Source organism: Panthera leo, chromosome F3 (assembly GCF_018350215.1).
Source record: "Panthera leo isolate Ple1 chromosome F3, P.leo_Ple1_pat1.1, whole genome shotgun sequence".
Classification (NCBI taxonomy): domain Eukaryota; kingdom Metazoa; phylum Chordata; class Mammalia; order Carnivora; family Felidae; genus Panthera; species Panthera leo.
The window spans coordinates 48,158,010-48,170,662 of NC_056696.1; the positions used below are offsets into that span (position 1 = coordinate 48,158,010).

At 41.5% G+C, this 12,653-nt stretch overlaps 2 protein-coding genes across 8 annotated transcripts in view; one reads left to right on the forward strand and one right to left on the reverse strand.

Moving 5' to 3' along the window:
* The window catches only part of RO60 (Ro60, Y RNA binding protein), a 25,506-nt gene extending 13,315 nt beyond the window's left edge, over positions 1-12,191 (reverse strand). The window contains exons 1-3 of one of the 4 annotated variants that reach the window (XM_042926408.1): positions 11,955-12,058; positions 7,383-7,456; positions 1,705-2,304 (exon numbers count right to left, since the gene is read on the reverse strand). In XM_042926408.1, coding sequence (XP_042782342.1) covers positions 1,705-2,304; positions 7,383-7,389 — 607 coding nt within the window. In that variant the 5' untranslated portion in view covers positions 7,390-7,456; positions 11,955-12,058. Of the gene's footprint in view, positions 1-1,704; positions 2,305-7,382; positions 7,457-11,954; positions 12,059-12,168 lie in introns of those variants that run through there. The other 3 variants (XM_042926407.1, XM_042926406.1, XM_042926409.1) reach the window with 3 other exon arrangements.
* UCHL5 (ubiquitin C-terminal hydrolase L5) overlaps positions 11,649-12,653 on the forward strand; it is a 40,172-nt gene continuing 39,167 nt past the window's right edge. For 2 of the 4 annotated variants that reach the window (XM_042926410.1, XM_042926411.1), the window contains exon 1: positions 11,649-12,088. In XM_042926410.1, the coding sequence (XP_042782344.1) occupies positions 11,758-12,088 (331 nt within the window). In that variant the 5' untranslated portion in view covers positions 11,649-11,757. Of the gene's footprint in view, positions 12,089-12,349; positions 12,538-12,653 lie in introns of those variants that run through there. The other 2 variants (XM_042926412.1, XM_042926413.1) reach the window with 1 other exon arrangement.

Below are 12,653 nucleotides of genomic sequence, written 5' to 3' on the forward strand. Positions count from 1 at the left end.
AGGGGGAAAAGTGCATGATAACATGTTATTAATTCCTAAGTGTCCCAAGTTCTTAGAACAGTGCCCATACATAGTAGGTGCTCAATAAACATTTGTTGAATGAATAGTGACTATCAATATTAAGAACAGCAACTCAATGGATAAAAGGGCAAAGATACAATATGCTCTGCAACAAATTACAAATCAGCAGCAGCACATGGAAAGATAAACTTTTGCCCACAAACACAAATTCAAGTAAGGTATAATTTTTCACCTATCCTATTGGCAAAGATTAAAAACCACTGGTAATAGTCACTGTTCAAATGTCGGGAAACTGGCCACTTCTATATACTCTTTGTGGGTTTAGTCTTTATAAAAATATTTACGTTATACACATTTTTTCTCTGTATTTTTGTAATAGTATGAAAACCCAGAAGCTACTTAACTGTCTTCAATGAGACTAAATAAATTATAGTATATTCATTCAATGGTATATTTGCAACTATTTCTACTGACTTGAAGAAATACCAATTTGCTTTTAACTGAAACAAGGTCTAGGGGCACCTGGGTGGCTCAGTCGGTTAAGCGTCTGACTCTTGATTTCGGCTTAGGTCATGATCTCACAGTTCGCGGGTTCGAGGCCCACATTGGGCTCTGTGCAAACAGTGCAGAGCCTGCTTGGGATTCTGTCTCCCTCTCTCTATGGCCCTCCCCTCCACCTCAAAATAAATAAACATTAAAAACAAAACAAAAAAACCCAAAGGAGGTCTATAAAAAAATTTTAAATAAAACAATGTATTTTAGGAAAAATCTGGAGTAATATACAATGTATATAGTAATTTCTTTTGAGAGGCAGGATTCTACTTTCTGTATTATATTTTTATGTATTATCCAGCTATTTAAAACAAGCACGTAATTTCTAATAAAAAAACAAAACATCCAGGTGTTTGTATATGTAAATATTCGCAACAATTTACTGCTTAAATTTCATTTTAAAAAGTCCATTCATAATAAAAAAATGATAAATTAGGAATTCATGAGGAGCTGTCTTTTCAAGTTTCATTTCTGGTATTAAAAAAAGCAAATTTTGGACATGTTGATTTTTGTGGATGCTTATACTTTACATTCTTCTTGCCCAAAAGTTTTTTTTTCCCTTCGAAGAAGGACTAAGTAATTAGTGTACATCCAACTAACTTCTCAAAAGTCTCTTCCCATAGACACAGAAAACTGCCGCAAGTTACCATGTCCCCTGGCTGACTGCTTGGAGACAATTAACATCCTGAATTGTTAAGTTCAGCACTATTTCAGGCAGCCTTTAGGTTCCATGGAACATATGTCCTAGGAAGACAGGGAGGGAAAGAAAAAGTCTTAAGGGCTGGAACAGTACAGCCTGGCTATCTGCCGTCTACTGGCTAGGATAGCTTTGCTTCCTACAGCTTTCATCACGTCCATGCTGCTGTCATAGTCCGTAATCACTTGGGTAAGCATTCTAGCCAGCACAGTGACACTGTGAGATCTAGAATATTAAATTAATCTGTAAATCTGTCATTTGATTCTTGATTAGTAATGTCCGGATTGCCTGTGGTAGGTGTTTAATTCCAAGGTAGTATTAAACATTTGAATTAGTCAACCAATGTGTTTTGAGAATGAAAGCCTGTTTCAAATAAAATATTTCTATTTATCGGTATTTGCAACTTCCCCCAACCCAAAGGTTGTTATGCTTACCTTCATTGGAAGGTTTAAGATGTGACAATCTTAATAGATCTTTGTGAGACCAGCCATTTCTTTGTTTATACTTTGTAACTGCCAGAGCAAGGGCCATGCCCCCCTTTTCATTGTACCAGTCTGCTATAGCCTTCCGGAGGGCACGGCCCCACATGCCACATTTCATGCTTTCCTTTAGATCTTTCTTAAACTGGATAAAAGTAAACAGATGTGTAGGAATGCGACAAACTTCAGAAACAGCTTTGAATGCCGCTTGTTTTGTGCTTATGTCGGAACACTGGGAACAAATGGCAAGTGCGAAGAGCATAGGCTCCTGCTTTGCCGTTCTGCCTTCTTGACTAAATGACTTTATTTCCTGTATCACTTCACATCCTCTGCCGTCTTCAATCAATCTAATTAAAGCTTCAGCATTTTCAAGGCCCAACTTTTGTTCTTTGATATAATAAGTCCCACCTTCAGAACCAAAACATAAGAACCGGTGTAGTCGATTCATATCAGTGACTTGCCATACATATCCATCTTCGGAATTGGTTATCTGCTTCTCATTCAGTGGTTGCATTTGGTTCACTGATTCCTCCATTCTTCTGTCTTTTAAGAAACCTAGCAAAAAGCAAAATGTTATTATAGTTAGAAACAATAAAATTGTAAGAAGGAATACATTTATTTTTATTTATTTTTGAAAACATTCATTAATGTATATTTTTTGAAATCTGTTACAAAGTCTTTTAACTTAAAAGCATTTTTTAGGCTCATTAAGTGGTAGTATGATAACCAGAAATAACAACAAAGAGGTTATATTTTGGAGGTATAAGTTTGTTGCGTCAGAGACTAAGCAGGCAGTTTAGCAGGCAGTCTGAAGGCCCAGAGAGAGAATAAAAAGGGGTAGGGAGAGCAGCTGTGGTCGCTGAGGCTAAGAAAGGTCTTACTCCCTGAATAACTGCGTACACAGTTTTGGTTGCATATCCAACATCCGTTCCTTCCCTCCCCTTTCTTCCTGGCAGTAATGTCCTTTAGGGGAGGCTAGACCTTTTTCCAGACCTATCGGATGAATCTTGATTTACTCTAAGCCAGTGGTTCTCAAACTCTGTGTGCATCCAAAGTAATTGAATTGCTGGTTAACATGCAGAATTGTGTGTTCCACCCACCACCCCCAAAGTTTCTTTCTTAATTTAGTTTATGTCCGGGGTGAGGCCTACACATTTGTACTGATCACAAATTCTCAGGTAATGCTCGCATTTCTTTTGCCATGTGACAAGTATAGGGGATGGGCATCTAACTGGCCCGTGTGCAGTAAGTCTGCAGAGAATACTTCTGAGGTTTTCTTCACTCTTAAAAGCGGGCTTGGGCTCTTACTAAGAACGCTCCCTTTCTACCCTGAGACATTCATTTAAAGTGATGGCTGGAGTGTGGCAACTATCTTGAGCTACAGGGGAGCCAGTTTAGGAAGACACACTCATTTATAAGGATGGTAGAACAGAAAAAAAATTAGAAGGAATCTGGGTCCATGGTATCATCGAGCAACCTGGAAATGCCTTACTTAGAAATTCTGTATCCTTGTATCTTTACTTAGACATTTTGTATAGTTAAGCCGTTTGTAAGTTTTCTGTTACCTGTAGTTGAGAACATACTGATTAACATCCTATCAACTGTGCTCATTTGTAATTTATGTGATCAACTACCTGTACTTTCTTCCTTCCATTATCTCTAAAGCTACTAGCTGCATGGCAACAATATCATTTTTTATCCTCCTAATGGAACCACAACTGTCCACTACTTTATCAGTCCACTGCTACTCTAACTATAGTACAGCTGCCTGTCTAGATGCCCCAAGTCTCCTGTCTATACCACTATAGTGCACTAGGTTTCTCCCCATGACAAACAAAACAACACGACCAGAAAATAAAGCTCAACCAGCATTTATTGCATATTAGATGTAAGACATGAAAGAGAGCCCTGTTCCACTAAAAGGATTTTTTTAAGTGTTTAAGAAAAAGAGTGTGTGTGTGTGTGTGCACGTGTGCATGTGGGGGAGGGACAGAGAAAGGGGGTGGAGGGGGGAGAGAAAGAATCCCAAGCAGGTTCCATGCTCAGTGCAGAGCCTGAAGAAGGGCTCAATCTCACGACCCTGAGATCAGGACCTGAGCCAATATCAAGAGGTGGATACCACCGAGCCTGCTTGGGATTCTCTGTATCCCTTTCTTTCTGCCTGCCCCCTCGCACCCACCCCCCCCCCCCACTATCTCTCTCAAAATAATAAACATAAGAAAAAAAAAAAGAGTCAAACACCTAACTGACTAAGCCATCCAGGTGTCCCTAAAAAGATTTTTTTTAAATGTTTTTCCCTGCCCTCAAAAAAAACCCACATTCTAGTCAGTGAGGTAGAAATATACATATAATACAAAGCAAACTGTAATTAAGTGCTCTAATAGAAGTGTACTGAGAGTCAGCAGAGAATAAAATAATGTTGTCTCAATAATACAGGAAGACTTGTGCAGAATAGGCAAACTGAAAAACTGGTATATAAAGTTTGGGGGAATGTATTCCAGAAAGGGATTTCTGAAATCTTGCTGTCTTTAGATTTTAGAAAAAGAACTAAGTATATTGGCACAGCTGTAACGAAATGTTAACTGATGAGGTAGTAGTAGCTTAAAGGGCAACACAAGGTAAAAGAAATTTTGTATTTCTTGTACATCATCACAAAGATGATACAAGCTTAGGCACGTTTATATATTGTAGGGAAGGCTTAAGATGGAATCCTCATGAATATTAACAATTAAGAGCTAGTGAGAAAAGGGCCCTTTAAAAGAGAAAGAGAAGGTTTCTCTTACACAGGTACACAGACTTAAAGTGAACCAGGGCCAGTGGTATCACGGACCACAGGGAAGAGAATTTCAAGGAGTCCATAGCTGTAATGCCAAATGCTCAGAGATGAAGTAAAGTCTGGAAAATGACTACTGGATTTAGCAAACAGGAGTGAATGAAGAAGGGCAACTGTTGTAGAATCCTGCAAGAAGGAGCCTGAACAAAGTGAGATTAGGAGGGGCGCAAGGGTCGCTCAGTAGGTTAAGCATCGGAGTCTTGCTTTTGGCTCAGGTCATGATCTCACAGCTGTGAGATCAAGCCCAGCAATGAGCCCAATGTTGGGCTCTGCGCTGGGGAGGGAGCCTGCTCAAGATTCTCTCTCTCTATCCCTCCCCCCACTCACACGCCCTCTCTGAAAATAAATAAGTAAGAGAGATTAGGAGTATGCAATGAGGAAGGCTTCACAAGTGGACTACTCTTTACAGAAGCATAAAGGGAAGGTAAGAGAGATGAGAAGACATTGAGGTTGAGGTGGAATGATTCAATTTGGAGTGGAAGACAGTAAAGGATGTAACCAAGGGGATGAGATCACTAAAAGAAGTCAAACATAATAAGCTTTAGAGCATCCAGGTTGAGACTGGCCTACTGACAGCAAGAGAGACATCTCTTTCATTAAGAGTGTAGACAGATTTGAGAAACGAGAGGAATAAGGAGATTGAGGGAAGTCTGGCAGGTAAGGGAGCCATGAGGTTGGGTCTCAGAGAGGGGAACACATCATGATATGGGGATAAATGCATGGGAGAATGGAGAGCCTCACATTTTGAAGGTGACCGGGGGCAGGGGACAGTAATTTGAATTGTGTTGGAAATAATCAGTGTCATTATGAGGCCTAGGCCTCAGATGGTGTCACTGTGTAATGATCATATTATATTAGTCATTAGGGACTGATTTACTGAGTGCAGCATAGGCTGAAACTGCTGCTGCAGTAATGATGCTTCTGCTATTTATTCTTACCCCCTCTTTAACATGCCTGTTTAGCTGCCTTTTAATCCAAAAAACTTTTGAGAAGGATAAGAGGCTTCTCAAAGACTGACACCTTAACTGCTAATTCCAGTAGAAAATTTTCTATTATTTTGACCTTTGCACTGCATTTGATATTGCTAGCCCCATCTTTAGCTTTTACAAAAATACCCTTGGGTAGTACTTTCACCTGGCTATTCCTGCTTATTAGTTGAATAATATAGAAATGATATTCAATATCAAATTATGCTAATACAACAGCTTTCCTGAACCAAAGCCCAATAAGTGTGATTTAAAGGTCCCAATTCAAATCTCAAAGTTCTTTCCCTTATTATTTTTTTGTCAGCATGTCTGGCTGGTATCTTTAGTTCCACTAAGAGCAGGGACTGGGTCTTAGTTGTGTATCCCTTCTCTGAACCTAGGATATCACTTTTAAGTAATTAGTAATATATATTTAAGAATAACAGAGCAATATTAAAGTAATTTTCTGAACCATCTAAGAATTATGTATGATTGCCTTTTCTTTCCTCTAACATTTTTAAAAATAAGTCTCAACATGTGCAATTAAAAATATAATTCAAGCCTTTAAGATAAATTTGGTAATTAGAAAAAAAGTACTATATGCAGTAAATGGATATACAATAAAAAGTAATACATGAGAAGTTATGAAGAGGAAGTAATGAATACTAAGTAAAACTGTCTTTTGAGAATAGTATTTCTTTGGAAGTTTTTCTAATGCATTTAGTATCAGGTATAAGTATCTTGTTGAGCAAGCAGCAAAATGAACTTTTAATCTAGGGAAGATGCCTAAGAAAAATCCCTAAATGTAACCCTTGTAATCTCTACCATAAGAAATGTAGTTACTTATTCACAGCTGTGTCAATGGAATCTTATCCTTTGCACATACTAATGACAACCATGAAGACATACCCTTTTAACATTTTTACAGGAAAAAATGCCCAGCTTTTCACACGGTTCTATGACTATTCTTTCCAGGATGCAACATAAAACAGTGGGACAGATTGCATGAATGGCCCCTCTCTACTTGCTTGTGTAAATTTATCAGACTCAAAAATTTAAAGTTAAATATGAAAAGCAGAATGGCAGTACTTCTAAGCTACTCTCCTGGTACCTGAGTGCTGATATATAAATTAACTTTAAAATTGTCTAGGTGGTAAGACAGCGGTATAATAAAGAATATCTAGTTTTTTTCTTGGCAGAGCTTCAAAAATCCTAGGAATTTCCAGATTGATAAGTCTTTTTGTTATGCTAATGTGGTGATTCATTCTGGGCTTCAGGATGGGGGCTGGTCACCAAAAAGACTAATCATTTGATTAGAGGGTTGGAATTTTGGGCCAGATCAAACTCCCAGGAGGGCTGTAGGGCCCAAAATTGGGTTCAACCACACAGTCAACCAATCATAACCAATCATGCCTAGTAATAAAATCCCATATACAAACTCTAAATATCAAAGTTCACTGGTGCTTCCTAACTGGTGAACAAACTGATGTGCTGGGAGTGTGACAAGCCAGGATTCCACACAGAGGGTATCCCTCTCCTGCCTCCAGACTTTGGCTTATAGGTGTCTTCCATTTGGCTGGTCCTCAGGCATATCATTTAACTGTAATCATTAGGATAGCGTTTTTAGAGAGTTATGTGAGTCATTCTAGTGAATTATTGACCCTGAGGGGGTTGTGCGAAGCCCTGAATTTGTAGTTGGTTGCGTAGACTAGAGACCCTACTTATAACAGGTGTCTCAAGAAAGGGTAGTCTTGTTGGGGATCTTGCCCTTTAACTTGTGGTGATGTAGGAAACAAAGGCAGAAGAATAAAAGATTAAATTTCCTTATAACTTACAGGCCATTGACAAGTCCTCAAGACAGGCAGATTGACATTCCTCTGGGAGCTCAGCTGCCTCGATGTTGACTTTGCTAAGGGCAAAAGGCAATCTTATTAGCCTGACCCCCCGGAATCGTATGTCTACTTAACATATAAAAACTCCTTTGGAAACTTCCTTTACCTCTACTACCCGCCACCCCCCCCCCCCCAAGATGTATCTTGGCAATCATACTCCAAGCTTATGGTCCCCTGATAGATATCTGAAGGGTCTCATTACTGAGTTTTTACTAAACAGTAATAAATGACCTTTTCCTAACAGCAGCTAGCCTCTCAAGGTCCTGGAAACCTTGTTTCCAAAATACCTTCGAGACTAGACCCCTCCTCCCATGAAGATATATAATCAGTCACCCATCGCAACCCCAGTGCAGCTCTTTCTGCCCATGGGTCCAGTCCCCGCGTTTTAATAAAACCACCTTTTTGCACCGAAAACATCTCAATAATTCTTTCTTGGTTGTTGGCTCCGAACCCCAACACTTCAAACCGCATCAGTGGGATCTTAAGCTAACTCTGGAACTGAACTGAACTGAACTGCAGAACACTGAGTTTGTGTCAGAGAACTGGGTCAAAACAGACACCAAAGGCACAGGGACAGTAGAAAAAAAAAGATAAACTGCACTTCAACAATATTTAAAATCTGTGTTTCCTCAAGAAAGTGAAAAGAGATCCCAGAGAATGGGAGAAAATACACGCAAATCATACCATAAGGAACTTGTATCTAGAATATATAAAAAACTCGTAACTCAATAATAAGATAATAACCCAATTAAAAAACAGGCAAAGCATCTGAGCAGGCACTTCTTCAAAGATGTACAAATGGCCAATAAATACATAAAAAGATGCTGAATATCATTACTCATCAGGAAAATGCACAACAAAACTGAAATGAGATCCCACTTCACGTTCACCAGGATGGCTACAATCAAAATGACAATAATAAGTGTTGGTGAGGAGCTGGAGAAATTAAGACCCACATACATTGTAAAACGAAGGATCATATGGTACCTCTATATTCAACCTTTTGAAGAATTGCCAAAGTGGTGAGGGGTTTCTTTACGGGGTGATGAAGATGTTCTGAAATTAGACAATGGTGAACGCTCACACTGAGATACAGAAACTAAAGCGACTCCATGAGCTGTGTTTTTGCTCCTTTTCCTGCTTCTACACTTGCTAGGACCTGCACCCCACCTTACACACGCTTTACACTTCTAGTACAAAAAATGTATTCCCTTTCTGTAAGGGTCAAGGAGCTAATGATTTCTTTGGAGTCTTCCAGCACAGATCGGAGTGAAAGAGCAAGGTTGCAGACACTGACTCCAGGCACACTGCCGCCAGATCCCTGGCTCCAGGGCACAAGTCACTTATGGAGGACACCTGAGCACTCCTCGTTCTGACCAGTTTCTGGATGCCTGAGAAGACATATGGACCAGACCACAATCCTTAATAAAAGCACCAGAGCCCAAACAAAACTGAGACTACTCTACTCTCCTTTCTGAGTCTCTCAGATACTCTGTATCTGTCCCCTCTCTGTATCTTCAATAAACTCTGCTCTCACTTGATGTCTATCCTTCCTAAGGCCAAGGATCCTCTTGGCTGGTCCTGCAGGACTCCTTCTGGGTCCATGGACCCAGTCTGCCTATGTCAACACAAGTCTGTGAATATACTAAAATTCACTGTATTGCATACTTAAAATAGTGAATTTCATGACACGTCAATTCTCTCAAAAATCTGTCATTAAACGAAAACTAAAAAGTGGCTATATTTGGGAAGTTATTTAAATAGAAATTCAAATGATATTTAACTATCTACTTAACTATTTAACTATTTATCTATTTAACTATTTATTTATAGGTATTTCCTATATTTGTCTTTAGAAAGCAATTTGAGATACACACAGATATATACAGTATCTTAATTTTTCCTCTCCCCAACTCCAATCATCTCCCCCCTCGGAGCTTAAGCTCCACTGTCAGTGATTTAGAAGGCAGTTGGGCAGTGAGTGAGGTCAGAGCCTGGTCATCAATTAATCCACTCCTGAATAATGAAGTGTTGTAAATCCAGATTAACAATTAAAAAAAAAAAAAAAAGACAGTTAATTCTTTGGGTTGGCCTGTCCTATCCAGAGCTCTTAAAGCACACCATTCTAAAGACTCTAACATAGCTGAAGTTATTTTAAACTTCCGCAAATTAAAATTTGGGGAAGAATTAAACAGGTCACAGTATTTTTAGAGGCATAGCCACAATTTGAAGTTGGTTGTGGACATTTTATACATTGCCCACTTCTTTCTTTCTTAATATTGACTGCAAAATCAGCGAATGCCAGTAATTAATATACAAAATGTATATTGTATATTACAATATACATATTGCCTTGGGTACTGTCGTATGTCTGTAACAGCAGTTCTTTCTGCTTTGTATTCATTAGAACAACGTTTACTGTTCTCTTTTAACAGTACTAATAATACAGTGTTTTTGAGGATTCCTGTTTTTCTTGAATGTACACATCTGAATATCTTTGCAAACTCTCTTGATCGTTTATTACTTGAAAATGTTTCATCCCATGAGGTCGAACAAGTTTTGCAGCTTAACCGTTTTTTTTAAATTTTTTTTTCAACGTTTTTTATTTATTTTTGGGACAGAGAGAGACAGAGCATGAACGGGGGAGGGGCAGAGAGAGAGGGAGACACAGAATCGGAAACAGGCTCCAGGCTCCGAGCCATCAGCCCAGAGCCTGACGCGGGGCTCGAACTCACGGACCGCGAGATCGTGACCTGGCTGAAGTCGGACGCTTAACCGACTGCGCCACCCAGGCGCCCCATTAACCGTTTTTAAATGAAGTCAAAGCTGATGTACACCTATGAGAGAGTGCAAGACAACTTAAAAGAAACAATACTGCAAAAACTGGGGCCACAAAGTCAAACAACTATCATTCAGACTGCTGGTGTACCTGAGTTGATCATGTCATGTGGGATGCAATAAAAAGTGGTGACGACCTGTTGCAAACATGACAGCATGCCATCCTGAAGGCGTGCATCTTCAGCCAAGTGGTCGCCATGTAGTATGCACTTTGTATTACCAAATCTTCTCATTTTCCTCAAAGACCCAGAAATCTGGATTTTTTATGCAAATTTAGGATTAAATGTGAAAATAAGTGAAAAAAAATTTAAACTCCCTTTCTGGTTACTTCCAGGCTGTGTAAAGGGCTAATTTTTCAGTTAGGGGGATCTTTCTACCACAGCCACCAAGTTCATAAAAATGTTAGTTATGATGTATTTATTCAGCACAGAAAACACTTTCAAGTTCATGGCAATATCATAGATTAAAAAATAACACACATTATCACAAACAGCTATGGACTCCAGTGACACTCATTCTAGGTATGGTTCATTAAGGAACTGCAGCTAGACTCCTGTGCCTCACAAACTTTTTCCTGTCTCCTAGGGACAAACTTCAAAAGTTTCAAATGAAAACAAACAAACAATTTATACAAATTTTGATTTCTACTCCACAATATAGCCAGGCCTTTTTTTTTTTTTTTTTTTAAAGTAATCTCTATGCCCAACTTGGGGCTCTAATTTGCAACCAGGAGATCAAGAGTCTGATGCTCTACCGACTGAGGCACCCAGGCGCCCCATAACCATGCTTGCTTCAATAAAAACTGTTCTTTTGTTTCCCTCAGTAATATTTGTCATGTTAATTTTGTGGCTTCACCTAGTCCATAACACAGTGCTCGTTAACTCCGATGTATAGGACACCTGTTTGTGAAGCAAGGAATCAGTTTTCTCTACTAAAATATTTTTTTCTGGAAGCCAAAGGCCCTTCTTGGAACTCAGAGCTTTAAGGAGTGATGCATAAATACACATACTCTTAAAGATTTATAATCTTAACAGAGGTCTGCTGAACGAGGGCATTTTCACGGTTTAGCGAAAATAGGCATTTTTGGTTTAACTCCTTTAATCTTAGAAACATTACAAATGTTCGATTAATACATTACGTTTTTTTTAACCTAATTTTCTTTTAGGCATCGCATCCCCTTACACTTGTCTATCGTCCCCACGGATTACAGAACAGATCTCACTCTTCTCGTCATTCCCTCGAGGATAAATTCGCCTTCTGTCTTTGCACCAAAATCCCTCTTCCAAACCCCAGAGCCGGGGCAACGCCTCCCGGCGCAGAAGCCGCGGGAGGAGGAGGAGGAAGAGGAGGAGTAAAGCGGGACCTCCGGACGCTGGCCTGTGGGAAGCTATGGAAGCACAAGCCGGAGCGGTCCGGGATTCGGGAAGGGCCCACCCTCGGGAGCGTCTCAGCCTGGGCAAGCAAGGTTGTGCCCACAGCGATGCTGGTTTCGTTACCCAGCAAGGGCGGGACGCGGAGGCAGGGCGGTGGAGAACGATGGTTTGGCGAAGTGTTTGCTCCGGCCTCGGTCGCAGGGATGCGGGATGAGGGACATGGAGGATCAGCTAAACCTCGCGAGTCCCCGGGGCCGCTCAGACCGCACAAAGGGCCCCAGTCGGCCTCCCGCAGTTTCCTCACCTGTGCTTGCCGGCCGACCCTCCGAACCCGCAGCGCCACTGGGAGAAGCCCTGCGAGGCGCGGGAAAACGACCAGAAGCAGCTGCACCCCTTTGGCGGTAACTGCTCCAACTCCACCACCGCCGGGGCCTGCAGGTTCGGCTCCCGGGAACGAGCCCCGCCCCTCTACTTTTGCCCCGCCCTCGCTCCAGACTGGCGAGGATCCCGGATGTTACCTCCTCCGGCGTACTGAGTCCCCGCCCTTTCTTTTTAGGCCCCGGCCCCTTCCGAATCCGCTACGGGTCCTGCACGGCCTAGGAAGAGTTTCACTGTCTCTTGGGTGGCTAGAGCGTCCTCCCGCGCTTAGTCGCGCTGCAGGTGACGGCGCCCGGAGGCTGTCGGGAAGTAGGCGGGGTGACGTGGGGTTGACGAGCTCAGCGGCGGGTTTGCTGAGATCAGTGCCCGGCGGCAGCTGGTGCGGGGGGCGGCCAGAGCCTTAGGTGGAGCGGGGCGGTGTGTGGCCGGGGCCATGACGGGCAATGCCGGGGAGTGGTGCCTCATGGAAAGCGACCCCGGGGTCTTCACCGAGCTCATTAAAGGATTCGGTGAGAGCCAAGGGGACCGTCCTGGGCCGGGGGTCACGGGAGGAGGCCCAGGCTGGGCATAGAGTGGTTCTCTGCGGTCACCTCGCGTCTGAAGGGAAGCGACTTTGGAAACCTGG